Here is a 24189-nt window from a genome sequence, read left to right as displayed (position 1 = left end):
ATTCTCTCAGAGACACTGAATTCAAGCAGGTTTTTCTTTTAATACAAATGAGTTATTGTTTACAATCACAGATAAATAATTACAGGACAATGATATCGATAATACTTTTCTCACTTTACATGTATCACTGTTGAACAAAAGAGATGAAAATTCATTGAATGCAAAATTCGTGAATAGTGAGCATGTTTGTAAGTTGTGTGAAGGAATACAGAGTGCCTCAGAAAAAAAAACCTGAACGTTTCATTTTTTACAAATAATTTGATAAGTTTAGAGGCTTTTTTTCATATTGGAGCAATTGCTGAATATTAGGGCAATTTCTTTAATTTCAATGGCTAATTTGTGCAACAAGCAATTGATTAAATATAAACTGTATATTTTGTTTCATCTTTGCAATGATGTAATACCATTTATGATCAATCCATGCCCTACACATTCACTAATTATATATTATCTATATATTATCTTTGAGACATTGTGCTCAGCAATCCTTTATGGCTAAAATCCCACTATATATCTTGATGTAACCCTCATAATTTTAGAGTCTGTAAAAAAAAAAATTTCATAAAACACTTAAATAAAACAGTAAACAAATAGTTCAATTTCAAAGACAGTGCACAATGCTTTGATAAAAAAAGTAATTCATATCTTAAACTTTCATTCATCTGGTCATTAATTAAATCATTTATCAACTTATAAATTCATAGTTATTTATGCAATTGATATTAATTACATTATAAAACTAAGCAACACGATAAACAAAACTTTAAATTAATGATTAATCATCAATTTATACATGTAGAAGGGCAATACATTGCGTTTGTGAAAGCCGAGTTGAATTGATTAGCAAAACTCAATTTTTTGCCATGAAATCTCACTTATGTACCGTAGCATGGTGTGATGACAATTTAAATCTTGCTTTAACTCCTTACAAAACCAGATGTTTGATCCACACTTCTATGCAGAGTTGCCAACCTGAACAAAAACATTTCAGTTTTTTAAAAGCTAGGACAACACATGTGTAAAACAGGAACTTTAGAAATCAATATTTTGCATGAAACCATCAGTAGTATTCTCAGTTTTCAGTAATTACTGAAAATCAGTACTAGCTGGCGGCTCTGTCTATGGAATGTTGGTATAAATCTTACTTATTCAATGTCCATGACAAGAATTATGTACCAAATAATTCTTTAAAATTAATGTCATAAACGTACCTCCTTTTTCTTCAATTTCATAATAAAAATGTTTTTTTGGACAACTCTTCACATCTGAATAAACATGATGGCAACTAGCACGCCATTAAAAGTTTTGTCAAAATTAACCAAGGGTTAACTAAATCAATGCTATGAAAATATCACCCAGCATGCTCAAAGCTTCGTAATGTATACATGGTCAGAGCTGCCAACCTGAACAAAAACATTTCAGTTTTTTTTTAAGCTGAAAATTTGTGTTTTGGTAAGGTAATCAGTATTTTCAAAGAAATGCCATAGGACAACACATAAAACAGGAACTTCAGAAATCAGCATTTTGTATGAAACCATCAGTAGTATTCTCAGTTTTCAGTAATAATTACTGAAAATTAGTACTAGTTGGCGGCTCTGTCTATGGAATGTTGGTATAAATCTTACTTATTCAATGTCCATGACAAGAATTATGTACCAAATAATTCTTTGAAATTAATGTCATAAACGTACCACCTTTTTCTTCAATTAATAAAAATAATTTTTGGACAACATCTGAATAAATATGATGGCGACTAGCACTCCATTAAAAGTTTAGTCAAATTTAACCAAGGGTTAACTGAATCAATGCTATGAAAATATCACCGGCATGCTCTCAAAGCTTCAAAATGTATACATGGTCAGAGATGCCAAACTGATCAAGAACATTTCAGTATTTCATAGGCTAAAAATCAGTATTTTGGTAAAATCACTTTTTTCACAAAAATGCCATAGAACACATAAAATGAAACTTTAGAAATGAGTAATTTGCATGAAACCACCAGTATTCTTTCTCATTTTTCATTAATAATTACTGAAAACCAGTTCTACTTGGCAGATCTGCATGGTGCATTACCATTTCTACCGCTCAGTTTTGAAAGACAAAAAATTTATAACCTTGACCTAAATTGGTGGTCATCCTTTAATATGCAACATATAAATGTATCATACCAGGTGGGTGTTTCATAAAGCTGTTCGTAAGATACGACTGGTGAAAGTGGTGATCCTTTTTTGTGCAATGTGATATCCCTATGTAATTGAGTTATGATGTAAGAACATATTCAAGTCGTGCGTAAAGTCGTTCGTAACTTTACGAACAGCTTTATGAAATACTCACCAGAGGGTGTTTCATAAAGCTGTTCGTAAAGTTACGAGTGATTTTACAAATGACTGGTGATCCTCTCATGATGATACACACCATATTTCCATTGGCGTTGAATTAGTTTTTAAGAAAGGATCACCAGTCGATCATAAAGTCGCTCTTAACTTACAAACAGCTCTTTGAAACACCCACCAGGGATACATAAACATGAAACTACAATCAATCATATAATCAAGCATAAACTAAGTCTTTCATGAACCGTTTACAAAAGGTTTTTGTTTATATCAACCTTCCCCCTTTATCCACCCTGGAAAATGCAAATATTTGATTAAATATAAATTAAAAAAAAGAAGAGTAAATCATTTATAAAGGCAAATGATGCGAACTGAAAAAAGGTGGCATAAACAATTTGCATAGATCCATGATTCTTAGAAATTATGCAATTAATCAACTCACTTGGAATTGGCCATCTCAAATGAAGTCAGGTACATGTAGTTTACGAATTATGAAAGAATTCTTCAATACAATGTGAGGAATGTTGTTTCCTTGAAAGGACAAATAACAAGAGCACCACAACGTTTCAAACATACTTTCTCAATTTTTGCATTTCTCTCCTGTGCCTGAATAAAACTGTTCAGAAGATTCGGGGGCCTATACATTTTTATGCATATTACTACTTCTCTATAATTAATTATGATATATTTGTCGTTTAAAAAGATGTGACCTTCTACACTTTGGATTGAAACTTGAATTTTCAATCTTGCATGCCAATAAATAAGCTGCATTTGAAAATCTTGTCATCCTTAATTTGAGCAAAATTAGTTCAGAAATGGCAAACATAATGTCTAAACAATGATTCTTGTGCATGGATATGGTACAATTTAGTCACTTGTGTGCAAAACCAATGGGATATCCCTTCATTCAAATCTGTGTATGCAGGGAGTAGCATTGTTGGCAGAATGATACAAAAGACGATATCGGTATTCACTTGACATACATTTGCGTAACGGCAGGAGGACAACACGAAACACTGATATTCTGATAAAGAATACATACATGGGCATAAGATATAGAGTAGGGATGCACCACAGACAAGACTCTTTGGTAATACATACACTATATAAAAAAGAACCATGACAGAACATTAATAATATTGTGATATCTGGTATAAATGTTCAAATACTGTGATACATTTTCCATGCATAACCAACCTTATAAACTTCTCGGACATGCTCATTTTATGTAATGATTGCATCAAATAAACACTTCTGGCAAGTCTTTCCTTTCCATTTGGCCCACTCCAACAGCGATTCCGTAAATAAATTTCTTTCTTGCAAAACAACATTTCTTACGTTAGCTTCCTCTTCTTACAACATCTATTATATGTCCGCTTTTGCATGATCTTATATAAAAGTGCGTTCTTTCTACAAGTGCATGTATAAATTCTTGCTTACACTTATTTTGCATATAGCCATATCCATTTATACTGTTGACATCAGTAACTATTGCACATACCGGGGCTAACGGACAACGCCCTTCACCCTCTCTTAATAAATAGTACCATACTTCTCTTTGACGAGGCATGATTGCATCAATGTCATCGCCATGGCAATGTAATGCATATGACCTTTGAACCTTGACTCAAATCAACATCGGTGGCTTGAAGCCCTTAAGTACATGATCTGTGAATGGGGTTGGAACCTTCAGGTAAAGTGTTGGCTGATGCTTGTTGCTTTGGTACTGAGAGGCTCTTCCTTGCTTCGCTTCAGGGTCTCGATAGTGTCGGGTAGCTGCTGATCCACCATGGCTTGCTTTAGTATCGCTATAAAATTATGTATGAAAAGAGAAAGAGTGAAGTTCAATCTTGACAGAGGAGACAGCTGACTTGTAGTTCACATATGTTGAGCTCTGACCCTTTCTCGACCTCCCTTCTTTTTCTTATCCTCGCAATACCCATGTTCCTTCTTTTACGTATTTTCCTCCTTACCTGTGCCTACTTCTCTTCCTCATCATGTTTTTCCCCTCCATCTAGTTCTATTCCTCCCCCTCGTTCTTCTTTGTTTACTCTTCCTTCTCCTTCTCCTCCATCTTCCATAACCACATGCTTTCAGTCGGCACTATTGATTATGACCATATTCTCAAGAAACTAGTTTCTTTTCTTTTCGAGCCAGATTGATATTAATACATGTTTCTCAAAATAGTTTACATTCCTTTAGCTCTAAATAACCATTATCCATCCCACATAAATCAATGCATTTTGAGGAGTAAATGGATTTAGCATAAAGCCACGGGCATGATACAAACCTGATTGAGTAAGAAAACCAGCTAACGTCAGGACATTACATTGGACCTCTACTGAGTATGCAGTCTCCTGAAGTAGACTTTTGATTGTCGACAATAATTTAGATTCCAGTAAAGCTGACTCGGACGATTCTGACAAAAAGAGAAATGAAATTTTATTTTAAAGATATTTAAAATTGGACCACCTCAAACACCTGAGCAGGTAAACAGGTAAAAAAAATGTTTTAATTTTCTTTCTCTTTGCTACATGGCTCCGAGAAATCTGAGGTATCTAATTGATCTATTTCAGTAAGAAAACGTTAAAAGCACTGCATATGATAACCATTAACACCCATGAAATACAGAGTTGATTCTTAAAATGCCAGAACGCCTGGAGGCAGCAAGGCTATAGGTGGGGTAACAAATATACCTTATTGTAATACCCAGTTGAGTATATACACATATAGAAATTTTGCAAAATAAATGTAAAATTTTTATCATTTTTATTAGTGTTAACCATTGATTCATCATTATGGCCAACATCATCTTCAACATAATCTCCATTATAATCATCATCATCATCATCACCATCATCATCATCACATTGATCACCATCATCATCATCACCATTTTCATCATAACCATTGTCATCACAATCACTACCATCATCATCATCATCATCATCATCATCATCATCATCATCATCATCATCATCATCATCATCATCATCATCATCATCATCATGGCCAACATCTTCAACATAATCTCCATTATAATCATCATCATCATAACTATTGTCATCACATTGATCACAGTCATCATCATTATCACCATCATCATCATCATCTCCATTTTATTTTTGTTTTTATATTTCATATTGGGCACTTATGACAACTTCCCATTATTCCTTTCTTATTATCCATAAAAAAGTTATGGAATTGGGATAACATTACCCCCCCCCCCCTTCATTGTGGTTGGCTCTTGCTACCAAATGAATGTCACTCCTTCATGTTAATCCTGAGAATGGGAAAAAGTCAGTGTTCTAAACACCATACATTTATCTTTTCTTTTTCTTTTTTTTCACTCACGGCCTGTGCTATTTTGTCTGTCTTGGGAAAAGGTGCCTAACCAACAAGCCTATCGTGACAATGAATGTTGCATTATGAAACACACAAATCGTTCATTCTCTTACCAAGATGGGATGCAGCTATCAGTGTAAGGGCGACCAGGGCCTCGTTCTGCATCAGAGGGTGTTCTGACGTTGCCATAGCAACCAAGCGTGGTAAGCCACCATGCTGGACGATGGTTTCCATCACCCTGGCCGAGCCTGAATGCTTGATCAACGATGCTAGAAGTCTGGGGTTTTGACAGACGAAAACAAAATACAATATAAAGAACTGCAGGTATTCTCATTTCTTGACATTTCACAACAAATTTAAAGGAAATTAAGAAATTTGATTATTGAAATTGAAAGCCTTGAAGGTATCGGTTAACATCTCCATATGAAATCCTTAAGATGTGAAGTGCATATTTTCATTATAATTTCATTTTGTATACTGGATTCTTTTTAATGTACCATTAGTTTTATCATTATTACATTATTGTTTTATGCTACATGTGCAATTGCTATACCTTTAGTGTGGTAGGTTTCACGGTACACCATGTATCTTTCTTGGGCAGATGTTGGTCCTGAAAAGGACCACCCAATCTCGACGTTTCGACAAGTGTGTTCTTGTCGTCCTCAGGAGAATGAGCAAAGTTTGTAAAAGCAGGCCTTATATACTCTGTCGAAATGCCGTATGCACGGTATCTCGCAGGGTACATGTCTCTGATTGGCTGGAAAAGTCACATATGACATCCACATATGCGGACGTGGGTGACAACACACAAAATTGGCGCGCAAAACCAGCGATGACCGGAAATGCCGTCAGTTATCATTCCCGCTAGGATTAGCATGAATGACAAAAGTCACCACTTCCGCCCACGCACTGCAATGCTCACACGTGTGTGGAACGTCCGGCAGGCTAATTAGGCAAATTAGCCTCTTTGTCTAGAACGGTAAGCCAGATATTGCTGAGTTGGAGGCCGCTGTCTTGAGGAACAGTGTTATGTTCCTCAATCTCCAACGCTTCTCTGACTCTCCGCTGATGCCAGTAGGGGACACGGGTGACCAGTCTACTCTCATCCCAAAGGATCCGGTGATCATGCGTATGGGCATGATCGATGATTGCAGATTTGTCCCTCTCGTCTCTCCTACCATGGGCCTTGTGTTCCTTAATCCGAGTGTTAAAGGAACGACCCGTCTCTCCGATGTAAACTTTACCGCATTCACAAGGAATTCGGTAAACTCCAGGGAGGTCCTTGGAGTTGCGCTTGTCCTTATGGGTAGTGAGGGCAGATTGAAGCTTATTTGAGGAACTATGACGAACCTCAATGTCGGCTTCTCTCAAAATCCTCTGAATCTTTTGAGAGGCTGCTCCCAGATATGGGAGAACGACTCTCGCCTTGGGTTGTCCTACATGAGGGTTCCGCGAGGGGGGAAGCTCAGTGCAGATCTTATGTGAGGGGTAGTTGTTGCATTTCAAAACACGTTTGATGTGCTCAAGCTCACCTCTCAGGTGGATCTGGTCACTAACCTCATGCGCTCGTTTGACTAACGTCTTGTTGATGGATCTCAACACTGATGGGTGGTGGAATGAACGATAGTTCAAGTACCTATCAGTGTGAGTAGGTTTGCGATAAACCTGATGGGATAGGGATCCCTGTGCCGTCCTCGTAATCTTTGTATCAAGAAAGGGGATAGACCCCTCATTCTCCATTTCCATGGTGAACTTGATACACTCGTGTTGAGAGTTGAGGTGCCTTAAGAAATTGTTAGTTTCTTCAGCACCGTGTTGCCAAACCACAAAAGTGTCGTCCACATATCTAAGCCACACTTTGGGTTTGTGGGTTGCTGACTGGAGAGCCGTCTCCTCGAAATGTTCCATGAACATGTTGGCTACTACTGGGGACAGGGGAGACCCCATGGCAGCCCCTTCCGTTTGCCTGTAGAATGTGTCTCTCCATCTGAAAGAGGTGGAATTGAGGCACATCTCAAGCAGGTCATGGATCTCTAGAGGAGACAACTGTGTCCTGTCAGGGAGAGTTCTGTCGAATTTCAATCTCTCAAGGATGATGGCGCAAGCATCCTTAACTGGTACACTTGTGAACAATGACTCAACATCAAAGCTGATGAGGAGGTCACTGTTAGAGACGTTCATCTGACAGATCTGCTCAACGAAATGTTTAGAGTTTCTCACGTGATGTACGCCCTGACCAACAAGAGGCTGTAAGATGTTAGTCAAATGCTGAGCCAGTGCGTACGTGGGAGATCCTCTAGTAGACACAATAGGTCTGAGTGGAGTGTCTGGTTTATGAATCTTCGGTTGCCCAAAGATTATGGGACATAGACCAGACGAGCTCCGGAGTTGTCGGTAAAGGGGTCTAGACAAGACATCCTTCCTCTGGAGAGAGAGGAGCTTATCGTTAACCCTACGTTCGATGGCCGGTGTAGGGTCTCTAGGAAGTTTCCTATAGGTCCCTGAATCCAGTAGTCTTTGAACCTTGGCCTCATAATCCAATCTGTCCATCACAACAGTAGCATTACCCTTGTCTGTCTTGGGGTCATTACCCTTGCTATACCTTTGTAAATACATACATTTCAGCTTTTTGGCTGCAGGATGTGCATGATTGTTTTACTGGAAATAAATAAACCATGAAATGAAATGAAAATGAACTAGAAATATGAACAAATAAATCAATCAATATGATATTTGTACTGTACCTTGTTGCCTCTCCACTGACCCCAGGATGTATTTCACAGGCACAAAGCTCCACGACCCTTTGGATGAACTCTGACCTTTGACCTAAATCTACTGCTGTCTCGGCTGCAAAATGAAATAGGAAATTTACGTGTTTCTTTCAATCTTCATTATATTTCTAGTGTAAAGCATGATCATACTGCATTATTTTCAAAATTATTTGATTTTTAATTAATTAAAAATGAAATTCACTCCAGTTATGAATTAACTGTTAAAGATGCCTTTCAGTGTGGAAAACATACTATTGGCAAAAGTCAACATTATATCCCAATCTCATATTTTGAAATCGTAATAGAATTACTGGAGGAATTAACCCTAAATCTAAACAATAAGACTAGAAAAATCATCAGACATTTCAAATCAGGGAACAAGTCAGAACATAATATCAATAGGAATTTGAGTAGCAGTCCCTTCAAGTAGGAAAGGATGTCTTCCTTTTTTTTTTTAAAGAAAAGAGTACATCACAATATAAAGATCCTTAAATTTAAACAAATGTGTTAGCATATTGGCTTACCCATACTGTCAACCAACATTCTGGCCGTTCCAAGGAGTTTGAATTGCACAAACAGCATCTCTGATTTAAGTAGTGGTAGAATCTCATCCAATGTATTACAGCTTAGCATTATAGACTTGTTAACCTCTGTATAACAACAAAAAAAGAGAGAATAAATGTAAGTACTGATGACAGGGCCTAGAATCCGCAAGGTCAAGATAAAGACCAAGGCACATATTTTCAACTCTGATTTAACTTATACTGTTGTCTAAAATTGGGATAAATATGAAGCAGCATGAAACAGTGGAGGATCTCAAGACATCAATACATTTAGCACTCAATATGAGTAAATCTCACTGTTCATTTACTTATTTTTCAAGCTTGTTTGATATTTCTCTATTCCTTAAAATCAAGAAATATTCCATCAAACAACTGTTTGTTAGGATGATTATAGACCAACCAAGAATGAACTGGGAAATGCTGGGTTATACAGTAGGAATATGGGATGTTGATCTTACTTGGAATGGCAAGGTTTCTAAGAGCACTGAGTACAGCGTGGGTTAGCCTTGTATCAACCTCTTTTCCTTCGTATGGCTTGAGAAGTCTAAGCAGCTGAGGCACGATGCCACTCGATACTAGCTTTATACAGTTCAAATCTGCGAGAAAAAAACACCATTCATTTGATATCAATTATTAATGAAAACCACAAGCACAAGAAATGGCTTGGGAAGTCGAAGCAGCCGAGGAACGATCCCACTAGATACTAGCTTCATACAATGCAACACCATTAATTTAATGTCAGTAACTTCATGTAAACCACAAACGCAAGAAATTATACATTATACTCCTCACTTGTGAATGTTTCAGTTATCTAGGAAGATTTTAGAATGAGGGCAATTCCATGAAATAATCAACCTTTTTGCACATCCCATCTTCAACTTCACTTGTTTAACTACTCAAGCCATGATAATTTGAGAGCAATACACCTTTTCATCTGAAACACAGCTGAATCAGATCATTTCAGAAAGGTCCTACAAGAAGGGGATTGGATGTACACATGCACACACTTCATGGAAATGCCCATGAGCAAAGATCAAATACAGACACATTTTTATTACATTTTATTTTGTCTAAATTAATTTCTATAATATTTGGATTAACATTCATTTCTAGCACATTTAATCTTGAAGCTCCCTCCCTCCCTTTCCCAAACAATTTACTTTGAGTAACTCACCATTACGAGCAAAGTTTCCTATAGCGAGGGCAGCAGATATGCGGAAGTATTCTATTTGTGACGTCATCCATGTATCTACGACATTCCTAAAGAACGACCCTTCGCCCTCTTGGAATATATATGCCATACACTCGTCTGTAGATAGATTTAAAGAACTAATGGTTATATTGTGGAATAGTGCAGCATGATATTGCATTTTCAGCTAATTAATCATTGTCAGAAATGATGACCTGTGAAAAGACACAGACTGTAAATTATTTGATAATTGAATGATGCCAACTTACTACTTTATATCTCATTTTTATTTATTGAAAAATGATTTGCTTCTCTAATACCAACTGCAATGAGTATTGTTCTGAACATTCCAAAATTAGCTGATAAATTATGAAATATGAACACACTGGTATACACCGGCTCTATCTTTTGAAACAACATGTATTTTTTTTATTTCTAAAACATGCAGAAATTTTATGAAGATAATTTAACTAATAATTTCTTATTATGACTCAATAGCATTTGGGATGCAAAAGTCATCAATAAAAAAGTATATACATGTCGACCTTGAATAAAATTTTGAATTGTCCACAATGTGAGGAGCAATAGAGAAGAATGTCTTCACACCCCTGGAGAGTCCGACCAGAAGAGTGATAGCCAGGACAAAGATGACACTTCTCAATTACCAAAGAAAACTTCTAAAATATTGTTGTCAGGCAATAATCCCAAAATCAAGATTATAATCTCGTTATCTATAATGCGTGTAAGATATGCATTGCATGTATCTAAGACCTTACAGATTTATTATTATCCCGGTCGTCAGATTCAATCAGTCATTCAAACACATGCACACCCTCCACTCCCTGGGGAGTATTCCATCCAGTCGCAATGAGGCAAACATAATGCTGGACAAGCTACAATGATTCTCACATCTTACCGGGTACTCATTTAGCACCTGGGTAGAGAGCGGCAAAGTGTGGATTAACACCTTGCCAAAGGACGCTAGACCGCGGTGGGATTGGAACACACGACCCTCTGATTACAAGGCAAGAGTCAGAACCACTACACCACCACTCTGCCCCATGATTTTATATCTACGTATGACATCGCTACATTCTGTCATTACAGCCATAATGTGCAGCAATATTTAAAAAAACAAATCTCATGACCTACCTCCAGTGAGAAGTAAAACCAGAAGATCGATTGAAACCCTGACTGCGTCAAATTCTTCTATCTTTGGAGCGCTTTCTGACGTCCAAGAAGCAGTGCGAGCAGTCAACATATCTAACAATGTGTCTATAATACCAGACTTGGCAAAATCCAGCTTCATATCATCTGGATCAGAAAAGAAAAAAAATTCAGTTTTCTTATTAAAGCTTAACTCAAGCAATGGTAGTGAGCAAAAATATTAAGGGAAAGGCTTCAAAATCTTGGTTGATTGTTAGCAAATTCATAGATGAAGATCCAATAATTCTAAGAGAATTACTTGAAAACTGTAACAATATTAACATGTACATATTTAGACCTTAATACACCAAAACAATGTCTCTTAGGCCCGTATTCTGAAGTCGGGTTTAACACTCAATCTCCCGGGGTATTTTGATTCTTGTCATTCCCGGGGGGGGGGGGGGGGGGGGGGGCCATTATGGCCCCCCCCTTAAGATCTCAGCCGTGGATTGCGCGATCACAACGAAAATTTGCATGATGGTAGAGAATGACGTAATCTACGCAGTTGCATTGGTATATTTCACTGAATTCATATATTTTTATTTTATATGAATTAATTATGCTAATTTATTCATGAAATCATACTTTTTGCTCTGATTCACTAAATAAAGCTCCTAGAATGCTATTTTTTGGTGAAAATATTCTTTATAGCATTCCTAACAATTGTGAATGAAAAAAATTCTGGTACAAAGACCGATTTCTTATGTATTTTATTGTTTTTTAAATTTCTTATGTATTTCTTTGTTTTTTTACTTTTTGTTTTTTATTGTTTTTTCGATGGAAATAGTTCCAGACTTAATTCTGATCATAAACAAGGCAAAATTAATTAATTTTAATCATTAAAAGTAGAAATAATGATACATTTATGAATTTTGGCCAAATACACAATTTGCATTGGATTTGTACATGAAATCACGTTTATGAGCAATTTTGGGTCTGACATGCACTTACATAATGTTGCGTAATGTCGTAACCACGTACCCGGGCGTCACAAATTTGGTCTCAAAATTTGCGCGAGACTTGAAAGTAAAAAGTCAGTGAGCGGCGAGGTCAAACAAATTTGCGCAGCAGATATATCGCGAAAATTGTCGAGGGGGGGCCATAATGGCCCCCCCCCCCCCCCCCCGGGAGAATTAGGGTTAACTTAGACCATGGTCTAACTCTGTGCTAAAATTATTGGAAGCCAAACGTTTCAAAATTTTGTTTACAGTGAATGCTTCTCATGTTTAATTTGCCCTTTACTAATTCTTTAATGGTGAATGCAACTGTCATACTTATCCTTCCCAGGCAGTTATAATGTTTTGGGAGTAAAATGAGGTGATACATTGAACCTCCACTGTTATAGATTCATGTAACAACTGGCTTTCCATAGCTAAACCACAACGTAAAACCAGAGTTTAAATTAAACCAGACTTCAGAATATAACAAATATATCATTACCCCAGTCATCAGATGCTGTATAATTATGGAATCTACACTGACTAAGATGAAATTGCTAACACAGATAAGCACACATGGGCACACGTATATTCATTGCTTGGAAAAGGACCCTGTCTACCAACAGAACGCCAAGCTTGCTTTGCTTTATTACTCCACCATTACTCATTTCTTACCAAAATAATTTTGTACATACTTTTACACATGAATACAAACACATGCCGGGTGGCAATTTTTAGTTGGAAGTTATGTTTAATATGAAATCAATATATTCAAGTCAAAGGTGTGGTTTAGCCAGCAGTAGACAAAATATGACTTATGTAACTTCACTTACAGCGTTTGAAGCTGTTGTCAGAAGCACGCTATAAATTTAATGCTACAATTATTTCGCCTACAAAAACGGGCAATGAGAATAATAACAAATTCTCGATATTTAGCTCACTCTCATGAATTATTCTGTAAATTAAAGATTCTGAAAATTTATGATATACATACCCTTCACACTGCAAGTTTTATGTTTTCATACTACAGGAATCAGTTGCCTTACACATTCAACAGTTATTTTAAAACAAATCGCAGTGTAAACAAATATAATACAAGAAACTCTGATAATTTATACATTCCTTTTTACCGTTTTTCTTTCTCAAGAACAGTCATAAGTTATAGTGGACCACTCATATGGAACAGTTTGCCCCCTGAAATAAAAGAAAGTCCTTCGCTAAATTCATTTAAAGTAAGATGTAAGTCTTACCTTCTAAATATGTATACTTCACCATGTTCTCAGTGAATAAGCTTGCTTGTTTTATGTGTATGCTTTTTAAATATTTTTTTTGTAATATATTTGTTGTTTTTATTCAAATTCTTCACTAGTTTGTTCATTTTGTTTATTTTTGAAATGTGTGTTTCTTGCAATCTAATAAATTGATTGCAAGAAGGTCTTTTTTCAGTAATGAATGTTAATCAGGGAGTAGCCTAGATAGGTCTATTTGGCTTTTGCTATTCCCCCACATCGCATTCATTACCCTATGTATTTTGCTATTTTTGTTAAATTGTCATTTTACAATATTCATTACTCCATTACTATGGAATCATTTTGATTGATCTCGATGTATTGTATCTTGTATGTTTTTTAGAGATGTGAAATAAATGAATTTGAATTTGAAATTTCAGTATCATTTATTTATTATGAAAATAATGGAAAGAACATTGGTGCAAGGACAACAAAGACTGTAATCTACTCACCATTTTCTACAAGTGAAGCGATGATTTCCAGTATACCTTCTAGCTGATCGTCACCTGTTACTTTCTTAATGGCATGCACCATACACTCGGCTGCCTCTGTACCGACAAAGGCTGTTCGTGTATCAGCTGAAAATTCAACAAAATATAATTATCAATAATATACAGTTGATAGTAAAATTGTCATCAAGTACAAATATTTCCATTGGCTTGATATAAACACTGTGACATGAATGCTTGAGCATTCAAGGAATCTCTTCCTACCAGCTACCCATTTACAACATCTGAGTAGAGAGTGGTAAATTTAGATGAGTGCCTTGTCAAAGGATGCTGGGGCTGAAGTGGGATTGAACCCCGGCCCTTTTGGTTCAAAGTCGGGAAACCTATCTACTGAGCCACAACAACTCCACAAAGGCTACATTTGATAACAAGGAAAAACATATCAATCAGCATTCAAACTGGTCAATAGATAGTGATTAGTAGATACTTGACAGTCACTATTAAAATTATTATTATCAACATAACTTTTAGAAATACAAACCTGGTTCTGCAAGATTGCCAAAGCACATTATAGCTGTGCCACAGAGGCCAGTGTCTGTCTCATTTCTCTTCAGTAGTGTAATCAATAGATCAATGGCTCCCAGAGATACAGCCTTCTTCTGTACATCCACTGCATCAATTCAAAATATGACATTAAAAAATGTGAAGAATACGACACTATCACATTCGTCTAGCCCGGTGTTGAAAGAAGATTCAAATTGATTTCCACACTTTACAGGACACAGGACAAGCAAATAATAATATTACTTATAATAATACATGTACATAGGAAATGGCGCACTTTCCATCTTAATTAGATGCTCAAGGCGCTACAGAGCAAATAAGAGAAGAAAAATATAAATTGCATGTTCAAACTTGACATGTAGTACGTATATGTACAGCATAACTGTTTTGTGAAAAAAGGAACATTCAAAAAATAATATTTATTCCTCCATAATTCTACATCTGACTTTGATGAAATTTCAGTGCTAGGCTTGGCTGATTTTCTCAACTTGTTCAAATCAACTTGTTGAGGTCGGCCTGGCCTTAAAACCCTATCACTTATCATATCCAAGAAGATTCAATGACCTCAATCAGTGAGAATAGTCTACAAGCACAGACCCATATTTGAAACTTCAGCCAATTATACTATGTCTAGAGTGAAGACTAAGCTCCAAACTCTCCATTTGTCAAATAAATAAGTGGAGGAGGCAGTCACAGTATATAGTGAATCTAGCCTCACTACTTCAGACTCTGCATTATACATTGTGCAAATCACAAAAACCAAAGGTCTGTGCCTGCAGACTACAGTGAGACTCACATCTATCGTATGTAAGGTTCATTAAACATCCACATGCTGCATTCCATAGTGCTTGGTTTTCAGCATTTTCTTCAGGGACTGATAGTCTTTCCTCCAGGAGTTTCATCAAATTATCAAGACCTCTTCCCTGAAAGAGGGCTTCCCTGGCCTTGTCTGTAAAAAAAGACGGAGCAACAATTTAATCATTGTCACCAATAATACTCTACATAACTCGACAAATACATATATATGACTTTATTGATAAGTATCAATGACTTGTCTCACAATGTCTGGACACCATGGACAATAATATAAAGTCAGGTATAATCAAACTCTGGTATAAAGATGTGTTTTAACTATGGATAGCCAGTTGTGACATAAATCTCAAATAGTAGAGGTTCAATTTATTAGCTATTTGACACACAAATCTTTCTTTACTGTCTTGGAAGGATGAATGAAATAGATGCCTTCACCATTACAGAATTATGAAAGAACACAGCAAACTTGAGAAAAATGAAATGTAAACAAAACTTTGATGTTTTTGGCTTCCTATAATTTCAGCACAGAGCTACCACAATGGTCTAAATTAAACTGGACTTTAGAAAACAGGCTAATGAAAAATGTCCATGAGCTTGGTCTCACCATAACTGAACGATGGAAAATAAGGTTTTATATGCAATAGGGTTCTGATAATTCAAGTGTAAATTGACTTACCACAGTCACAGCAGAGATTGCCAAGGGCTCTACAAGCCTGTACCAATACATCATAGTTCTTCCGTAACAAACATGAACACAGAGGCAGTACAATATTTCCCTCAACAAATGGCTCTCGAATCTCCTCTGCAATAGAAAAGAAAGACATGTATAAAACACCTTACAAATACCTTAAAAATTCAATAAAGAACTTTTGATTTTTAGTTTTACATATGAAAATGAATCTTCTGTATTATAATTGACCCTTTCCTTTTTTTTCTCTCAGACTCCCTTTTTCTCTCCACATCTCCCCTCTCTCTGTCTATACTCCACTATATATTTACAATGGAAAAAAAAAACACACCTGAAACTCATATATTACCATAAGAGTTAGTGTTTGTGTTAGTCTAGAATTCCAATTAATTCTAATAAATAACTTGGAGTTGCTTGTTATTTCAGGATTAAAGAAAAACCCTTACCATGCTTGGCCATTTCCGCGACAATCTTGGCAGCGTTGGCTAGGAGATTAGGGGGAGCTGATTCTGATCTAGAGAGGATATCTCGAAGACATTGTATCCCACCATTCTGTACCATCTCAGTAGTTGCACCAAGAGCTACAAGATAGAAAAAGAAAAATAAATTTGGCAAATCAATTTCAAATACATATATCTAAGATACCAGACTCCACTATTTGGTAGACATCTCTCCAGAGGCACAGAGAGCCCCAAGAAACGAAAAGTAAATTTACAGCAGCAATTGCAAAACACCTAATTTAAATAAATGAATACTGTGTATAAGTAATTCTTATGCAAATTTATTATTTTTCATGAATCTGAAATTAAATTTTGCTTTGGATAGACCTATATAAACTGCAATGCAATGAGCAGACATAAACAACATTATGAATTTCACTTTAAAAATAAGTATTCTGTATATCTGACTACAGGTATTCTCCAACAAGTACCTAGGTATAAACCTAATGGGATACACAGAATTCAGTAGTCAAAAGGTTAACCAACCTTTTTTGCCTATTAATCACTGACAGACAATCTGAAATACATCGTACCATAAAGATACAATACAAACTTACACATGACTGGCAACTTTCTTTAACAAGGACTCTCCTTGCAATAGAAACCGCTTCAAAATGTTCTAGCTAATGAGCAGCAAAAATCCACAAAAAGAATTTTACAAAACACTGTTGAACTTGATCCAGGGTAAGAAGTGGGTACTGGGTAAGACCACCTTTTTCTTCAATCTACTAGAAGCTACTATCGCAAGAGACAAAGCCAAGGTAATAATTCCAAATTCTTTTGAAGTGCATGAAAATGCTCCATGTACATGTGTTACTACATGTAGATGTAACAAGAAAATTTGGTACAGAATGTTAACAGCATAGCTCCGAGAAATTTAGTCAATTTGCAGAAAAGCAATTAATTCAGGTCAAGGAATGACATTGCCGCCGGAAAGATAGCATCATGCATGTTATCCTCATTTTTAAAGTATTACAGGTCATGAGAAACAAATACATGTAGATCAAAATACCAATAGTTTCCACTGAACAGGTAATAAATATTAATATACCACAAGATGTGAATATTCTTGTTGAAGTATAAATGAATTGAGTAGTTTAATGGTTTTAATGAGCTTTGCCCTACTACAAGTATTATTTTCATAACCCACACTCAATAAATGCTGGTATTACTTGTATGTATAGGCTTCTACAGAAACCAATGATAGTACCACAATAGTGTATGTAGCATGGAGAGAGTGCAGTGACCTTTCAAGGGTTTGCTCACATATGAATAGTACTTGGCCATATCATTTATAGTATACAATGACGTTTGTGCATTGGTTATGAAATATCCAAATCAGGTTTTTATTGAGGAAGAAGGAAATGGGGGTAGGGGCTGTAGTTTGACTAATTTCTATACAAATTTGCAATTTTTCTCAGACATTGATGTTCATTTATTATCATTATTTTTTTTAACCATCTCATCAGACACTTCTCTCTGCATAGAGATCAAATCTTGCTTTAATACTTATTTATCTTTTTTTTTACTTAAGAAAAGGACCAACTCCATGTGACATTTACTACCGTACCTTTTTTTTTAAATCTCAGTGCCTTTTTGATCTCATGATCCCCAGAGCAGATAATTGCATTTCTTACTTGAGTTTGTATATGATTCATTAAAAAAGTATCATGACAATGGGCAATTTTTCAGGTAGAGAATGACTTGTGACCTTTGACCTTGAAAATCTAAAAAGGTATAATCTTTACTTCAAATATACATGTAAAAACTAAATTTGTAGATGATCCATCTGCTTGATCAATCAACTTCAAACTACATGTACATGTAGGCTCTTACATATTGTGAGAATGGACAATATAGCCTACTATTAATGTGGCCATGTTCTAAAAAAAAAACCCAAAGAAATGGGAACATACCAGGCAAAAATAATAATTTTTCATTTTCGAGGGCTACTTTTTGTAACATACTGCCAACATGTAAATCTGCAAAATTGGATAAGCTTTAAATGGCATTGCAGTGAAGGGGGATTTTCTAGGGCCTTTTTTTATATTCTAGCGCTCTTTTTAGAATTTCGGGGGGGGGGGGGGGGGGGAGTGAAATTGCCCTATTAAAGCCCCTGACTGTAATTTCTTCATACAGAAAGGAAAGAGATGAAATAGATTGGAAGAGACCATAGTAGGAGTAATCATCCCAATTTTCACAAGCTACACAGGGACTACACATCTCCTGTGGGCTTTGGATGAATGTGGGTCTTACCATCTTCCTGTAGTGCCTGAAGCAAACAGTCTAGACACCCATTAGTGGTAGAGCTGTCACAGTCTACTTGGAGCTTCCTCAGGGCCTCTGTAACTCCATCTGCAACGTAATTGAGAGAGGGAGCACAATTATTCAGATTATTTAAAGGAAATTTTGAATAAGCACATTACAAAGACTTATTATTATTAATTCAAGGCCACTCGAAAGGCCATGGCCTTACATGTACGTCCCCTTTTGATTGGCCTCAATGTCACACTGTTTTGCCTTGAATACTTTTCTGCCCTATGGTCAGTATAAATGTAAATGACATATGACACTAGCTAATCTTACATATATATCTTGGATTTGCATTGCTCTACATTATTTTACCCATGTTCTGAAATGATTTCATGATACTTTTTACGTATGTTGGAATTACCACTCATTTGCAAAGTTTTGGACTGCAAACAGCTTTATGGAATACTCCTAGGCCGCTGGCTCTGATTGCTTAGAAAGAAAAAAAAAAAGTAGATGTAAGTATTTTGCTTTAGCCAACAGGCATATTTCCATGATTTAGTGTGTGCAACTTACCCATGATATCATCAATGTCCTCCACGATGCTAAATCAAGATGAATTGCTGTACAGAGAGAAAATGGACGCAATCAAATTTTTAATTTCCAATATCAATTCATATAATTTGTCACTTGCACAGTTTAATGTTGTATGTTCCCCAAACCTCCATCCCATTCTAAAAGTTCTATAAAATGGTATCATGTCCTAGATTTCTGTGCAGAAAGCCTTGTCTGCTCATACAGCATGTGAAGGGAAAACAATGTAGAAAACATTTGTGAAATCCTTGGGCTGATTACTTGTCAGCAAGACAATTTAAACCACACAATTCTTTTTTTGTCGGGCTAAATTGGCCCAATGATATTGCACTGCTTTCCATGATAAAAGCCAAGAAGGGGGCGCAACCATCAGCGAATTTTTCTCGCGGGTCCTAAACTATTTTGCCCAGCATTTATTTTGGTTAATATTATTATTAGACTAAATTAGTCTAATCATGATTACTTTTTACAGGTTTTTGTACTTTTAAATGATTTATGGCAGAGGTTTGATGGATAATAAGAAAATATTGACTTTGTGTTTGGTAACCTTTTGTGATTGAATTTATGATATGATCCATTAATAACTTAAACAAAGGACTAGGGGCAGGGTACCTCGGGTGATGGATAGTGTCGGCTCCACTACAGTCTACACCTCACTACCGCTACACCTACCTGAACCATCAGGGTACAAAACTCGCTCTGATATTCCGAGTGACAAAGGTGTCACTTTTGTTTAAGTGGGGAAAACATAAAATTCATGCACCAAATGGCTTTAATGATTCATTTTAACAACTCATCTTACATTTCACCTTGTTTCACTCCTTTTCCACACTTCTATCAGTCTCAAAATTGGTGATTTACAGCCATTAGCTATTTCCTTGCACGTACATGTATCATTCACTGCCGAACTAAAACATCGCAAACTCAAATTGCGCATGCGCGGGGATTGCGGGTCAAGACTCATGAATATTCCTTTAAATCGAGAACGTTTCGCTGTTTTGCCGATCGCGATATATTGGAATACTCATAAATATTCATGAATCCCCGCGCATGCGGAATTTGCGTTTACGATGTTTTGGTCTGGCAGTGAATAATACGTGCGAGGAAATACATGTAACTACTGGCTGTAAAACACCTAGTTTCAGACTAACATAAGACTAAGAGAAGTCTCCAAAGCAAAGGCAAAAGGAGTGAAACAAGGTGAAATTTAAGATGAGTTGTTATAAATGAATCGTAAATGTAGGCCTAAGGTCATTTTGTTGCATGAATTTTATGTTTTCCCCACATAAAGTGACACCTTTGTCTCTCGGAGTATCAGAGGGAGTTATGTACCCTGATGATGGTTATTGTGCAGATATGTGACAAAAAAAATGAAAATAATCAAATATGAATAAATTTGGTATCATTTGAAAGCTCTTATTGTCTTAATGTAAAGTCAATGGAGTACAGAACCGATTTTTGTGACCATTTTGAACCCAAGTCTTCAACAGGCTCTAACTTCTTTGTTTTTTAGCCCTATGAAGTAATTTACATGTAGTTTTGGTATCAATGGAAAGGTGAAAGAAGGCTCAATTGATGTGTAATCCTTTCATCTTGTAATTTTTCTTCTTATTATGTGTAAAATAATTTCTTCTAATTAATTCTAATTAATTATGCAAATAACGCAAAATCACAATTACTCGCCTCTTTATTTTGCCAAATGAAGGTGATCATGATAGATAATATATATAATTTTAATAGTTGGCATCAAAACAGCATCATGTAGATAATTTCCTAAATGAATTTGTTTAAAGTATTGTTTTTGTAATTTCTAATGTATTTTGTCGGGTGTGAATTGGCGAGACTGACGTCATAAGCGATGATTTCGAAGCGAAATACAAGTTTGGCCAGTGAGGGCGTTGTCAAAGCGCGCTGCTAAAAATTCTGAGTTTGGAGTTGTTTTGTTGCCCCACGATGCCATTGATTTTGGTTTAAAATTGCATACAAGCCCAATGATCTGAGTACACGAGCATTTAATCTTGAAGTTAAATAGTTTAATTATCTATACAACTGATTCAATTGTAATTTCATGGGATTTAAGTATGATTATTTGAAGTGCCAGATTACTGCATCGTGAGTTTCAATATGTGAAAGTGCACGCTACAGTATGTGTGTTACATAATGGATAGTGAATCGGGTACGTGGGCACTTACGTTAATTTGTCGTAGAGTGCGCTATTCCTTATTGTTTGACGACACCAAATACTTGTAGGGTTTTTTAATTACAAGAAAATATGACTATGAGTTCTTTGTTTACAGTTAATATACATGTATTGAGGGCTATGACTAAAACAAAGGCCTGTATAAATTTGGAGTACATTTATGATAATAAGTGTAGTTCATGTGAGACAAAAAAGGGCAATGTTAGACAAAGTTGAGATATTTCAAAGCTGGTAGAGGCTCATGAGAATGCCTTGAGTAGAGGTTTGATTTAATCGAAGAAGGTTGTGAGAATACAGCTGATGTAAGCGTAGGCTATATTGAAAGAATGACACTTGATACAACAAAATATTAGTATTTCAAGCAAGATAGATATTAATTTGCGTGATGATATTCATTTGCATATAAAAGGAAAAGAAATAATTTCATGATACATGTGAGAAAATGTATCTGTTACAAGACATGTTGACTTAACAAGTGTTTATTGTTTAAAATATTAAATTGCAGACTGAACCTGCACAGTTGCACGGTACTTTACAGTACATGGACTTGGCTAGTTCTGTCGTCGATGGTGTCAGGGGTTGTACGTCACATATTTCTTTGTTTTTCTGATATAAATTACAAGCTTTTTTACAACTTAAGTATTGTAATTTTGTATAGATGTGATGTATGTACGGGGGTCCTTTTTTTACGTATAAAAATTATTCCTTTTGTACTTTGTATGACCAAATAAAAATACAAGTGTGCTTTTTTCTGATGTATTTGATTGTTTCACCAATTCCTTATTCTATTGTTTCAACAATTTGTTATACATGTGTAATATGTAGCTTTTGATTTTAAAGACAATGGACATTTGATTACATTTTTTTTAGGAGGGATGAGCAGCTAAGTGAAAAATATGTATGCAGCATTGTATGCAATTTATTTAAAGTATCAAGAAGGATAAAAAATAAGCTTTAGTATATTCTATCATTTTCAATGTATTTCTTAGATTTGTATACATACATTGTATTACAAAGGCCCTGTTTGAGCTCTCTTTTTTTAAGAAAAATAAATAAATTCAAATTATTAGTTGAAGCCAAAAGAAAAGGAAAAGAGATGTCTATTTCTTTCAAAACAAAACAAAAAACCAGGAAAAAAAGATAACAAAGCTCTAAACAACAACCAAACAGACATCAAAGCTCCAAACAAACACTAAACACAAGAGAAACAAAAGTGACACAAAAACTTGTACAAATCCCGTCCCCATTTTCCAGTTTAAAACACAACCCCCACCTGCACCCCTAATGAAAAAAAATAGAAAAGTAAATAAAAACAAATAGTAAAATTAATAAAAATAAAAAAAACATAAATACGGTACAGGACTTAGACCCATCTGGAAATGAAATATTCTTTATATATTATTAGGAAGACGTTCCTCATGAATATATAATTCAGCTCAGATGTCAAGAGGCCCTGGCTCGCGCCAAGCCTAATTCGCTTTGCGAATTAGGAAATCCCTCGCTTCGCTCGGGAAGCAGCCGCCAGGGCATCGACAAGTCAAGAGGCCACCCAGACAGAGACGATGCCACTTGCAGCAAAACCCGCGCGAAAACCGTGCAGCCAAAACCAGCGCTCGCGATGCGCCCGTATTCGCACATACCTATATTGTGCATTTCAGGCCAAAACGGAATAATTATAATACATTAATAGGCCCTAATCTTTATTTGGTCCAGTTCTGTTTTTATGAAATAAAGACAAAAATCAATGTCTTTTGCATTGTTTACCCCCTAATAATTCATGTAATTAATGGCAGCTGCACGATCACGAGCTGTCTGTGTACGATGAGAAATTTAAAATATAAAAAAATGTTAAAAAACTCCTCGAAACAGACGGCAGCCAGCTGTCTAACTTTTATTTAGAGTTAGACGAGATTGATTGGATTGTGGGCCGGGCCCGGGCCGCACGAGGCCCCTGGGGTTGCGCCGTACTGCACTGCGGCTACGGTCTGCGTGCAGCGACCTGCTCTGCTCCGCCTCTGGCACTGGGCTACAGACTGTCATTGTAAAAACAAATAAACAAGGTTAAAATAGTAGAATACAACTTGATCACACGATTCTCTCACAACTTAACATCAACTTACTCAAATAATTAAGTTCCTATACGAGGTCCTCCTGAGATGATCTAATTATTCCGGATCAAAGAAGAGAGACGATCCTTCCGATCTTAGTTAACTAAAGAGAATGCTTAGTAGAGATTGCTAACGTGAATTCAGTACTGTAGTACCGTACAAGGCGCTGCATGCATAGGCTACGGAGTCGAACTTCAACTCGGGGGTCAAAGGACGCGCATTGAAATAAATTTAAAGGAATGATAAACTCCCCCCGGGGGGCTTTTCCTAGAAATCTAATCATATAAACCAGGTATAGATACATGCATGGTATGATTGCTTGGTTTGTAGTAGGTCCATGGTAAAATTTTTGTGATTGATAGGAGTAGCTATGCAGGTACTGCTGCAGC

General features: G+C 36.1%; 2 protein-coding genes across 4 annotated transcripts; both read right to left on the bottom strand.

Moving 5' to 3' along the window:
* On the bottom strand, positions 1 to 24160 carry LOC129281434 (rap1 GTPase-GDP dissociation stimulator 1-B-like). 3 transcript variants are annotated; one of them, XR_010296538.1, is made up of 18 exons: positions 23813 to 23925; positions 19475 to 19521; positions 18905 to 19003; positions 16595 to 16729; positions 16137 to 16262; positions 15444 to 15596; positions 14625 to 14753; positions 14087 to 14212; positions 11354 to 11515; positions 10187 to 10321; positions 9471 to 9608; positions 8974 to 9099; positions 8423 to 8525; positions 5792 to 5955; positions 4624 to 4752; positions 2527 to 4141; positions 1404 to 2188; positions 1 to 972 (listed from the first exon to the last, which is right to left on the bottom strand). XR_010296538.1 is itself a non-coding variant. In XM_064113537.1 (16 exons), exons 2-16 carry the CDS (start codon positions 19476 to 19478, stop codon positions 4023 to 4025), a joined length of 1848 nt encoding a protein of 615 aa, XP_063969607.1. In that variant the 5' UTR covers positions 19479 to 19521; positions 23813 to 23936; the 3' UTR covers positions 1 to 4022. The 3 variants fall into 3 exon arrangements, 1 of the variants encoding a protein (XP_063969607.1); XR_010296537.1 differs by having other exon boundaries at positions 1404 to 4141; positions 23813 to 24160; XM_064113537.1 differs by having other exon boundaries at positions 1 to 4141; positions 23813 to 23936.
* On the bottom strand, positions 6624 to 8294 carry LOC135157522 (uncharacterized). Its single transcript, XM_064113398.1, has one exon. It carries the CDS (start codon positions 8292 to 8294, stop codon positions 6624 to 6626), a length of 1671 nt encoding a protein of 556 aa, XP_063969468.1.
* Positions 24161 to 24189: the final 29 nt, after the last annotated feature.

This window comes from Lytechinus pictus, chromosome 18 (assembly GCF_037042905.1).
Source record: "Lytechinus pictus isolate F3 Inbred chromosome 18, Lp3.0, whole genome shotgun sequence".
Taxonomy (NCBI): domain Eukaryota; kingdom Metazoa; phylum Echinodermata; class Echinoidea; order Temnopleuroida; family Toxopneustidae; genus Lytechinus; species Lytechinus pictus.
This window is presented reverse-complemented; position numbering and strand designations above follow the sequence as displayed.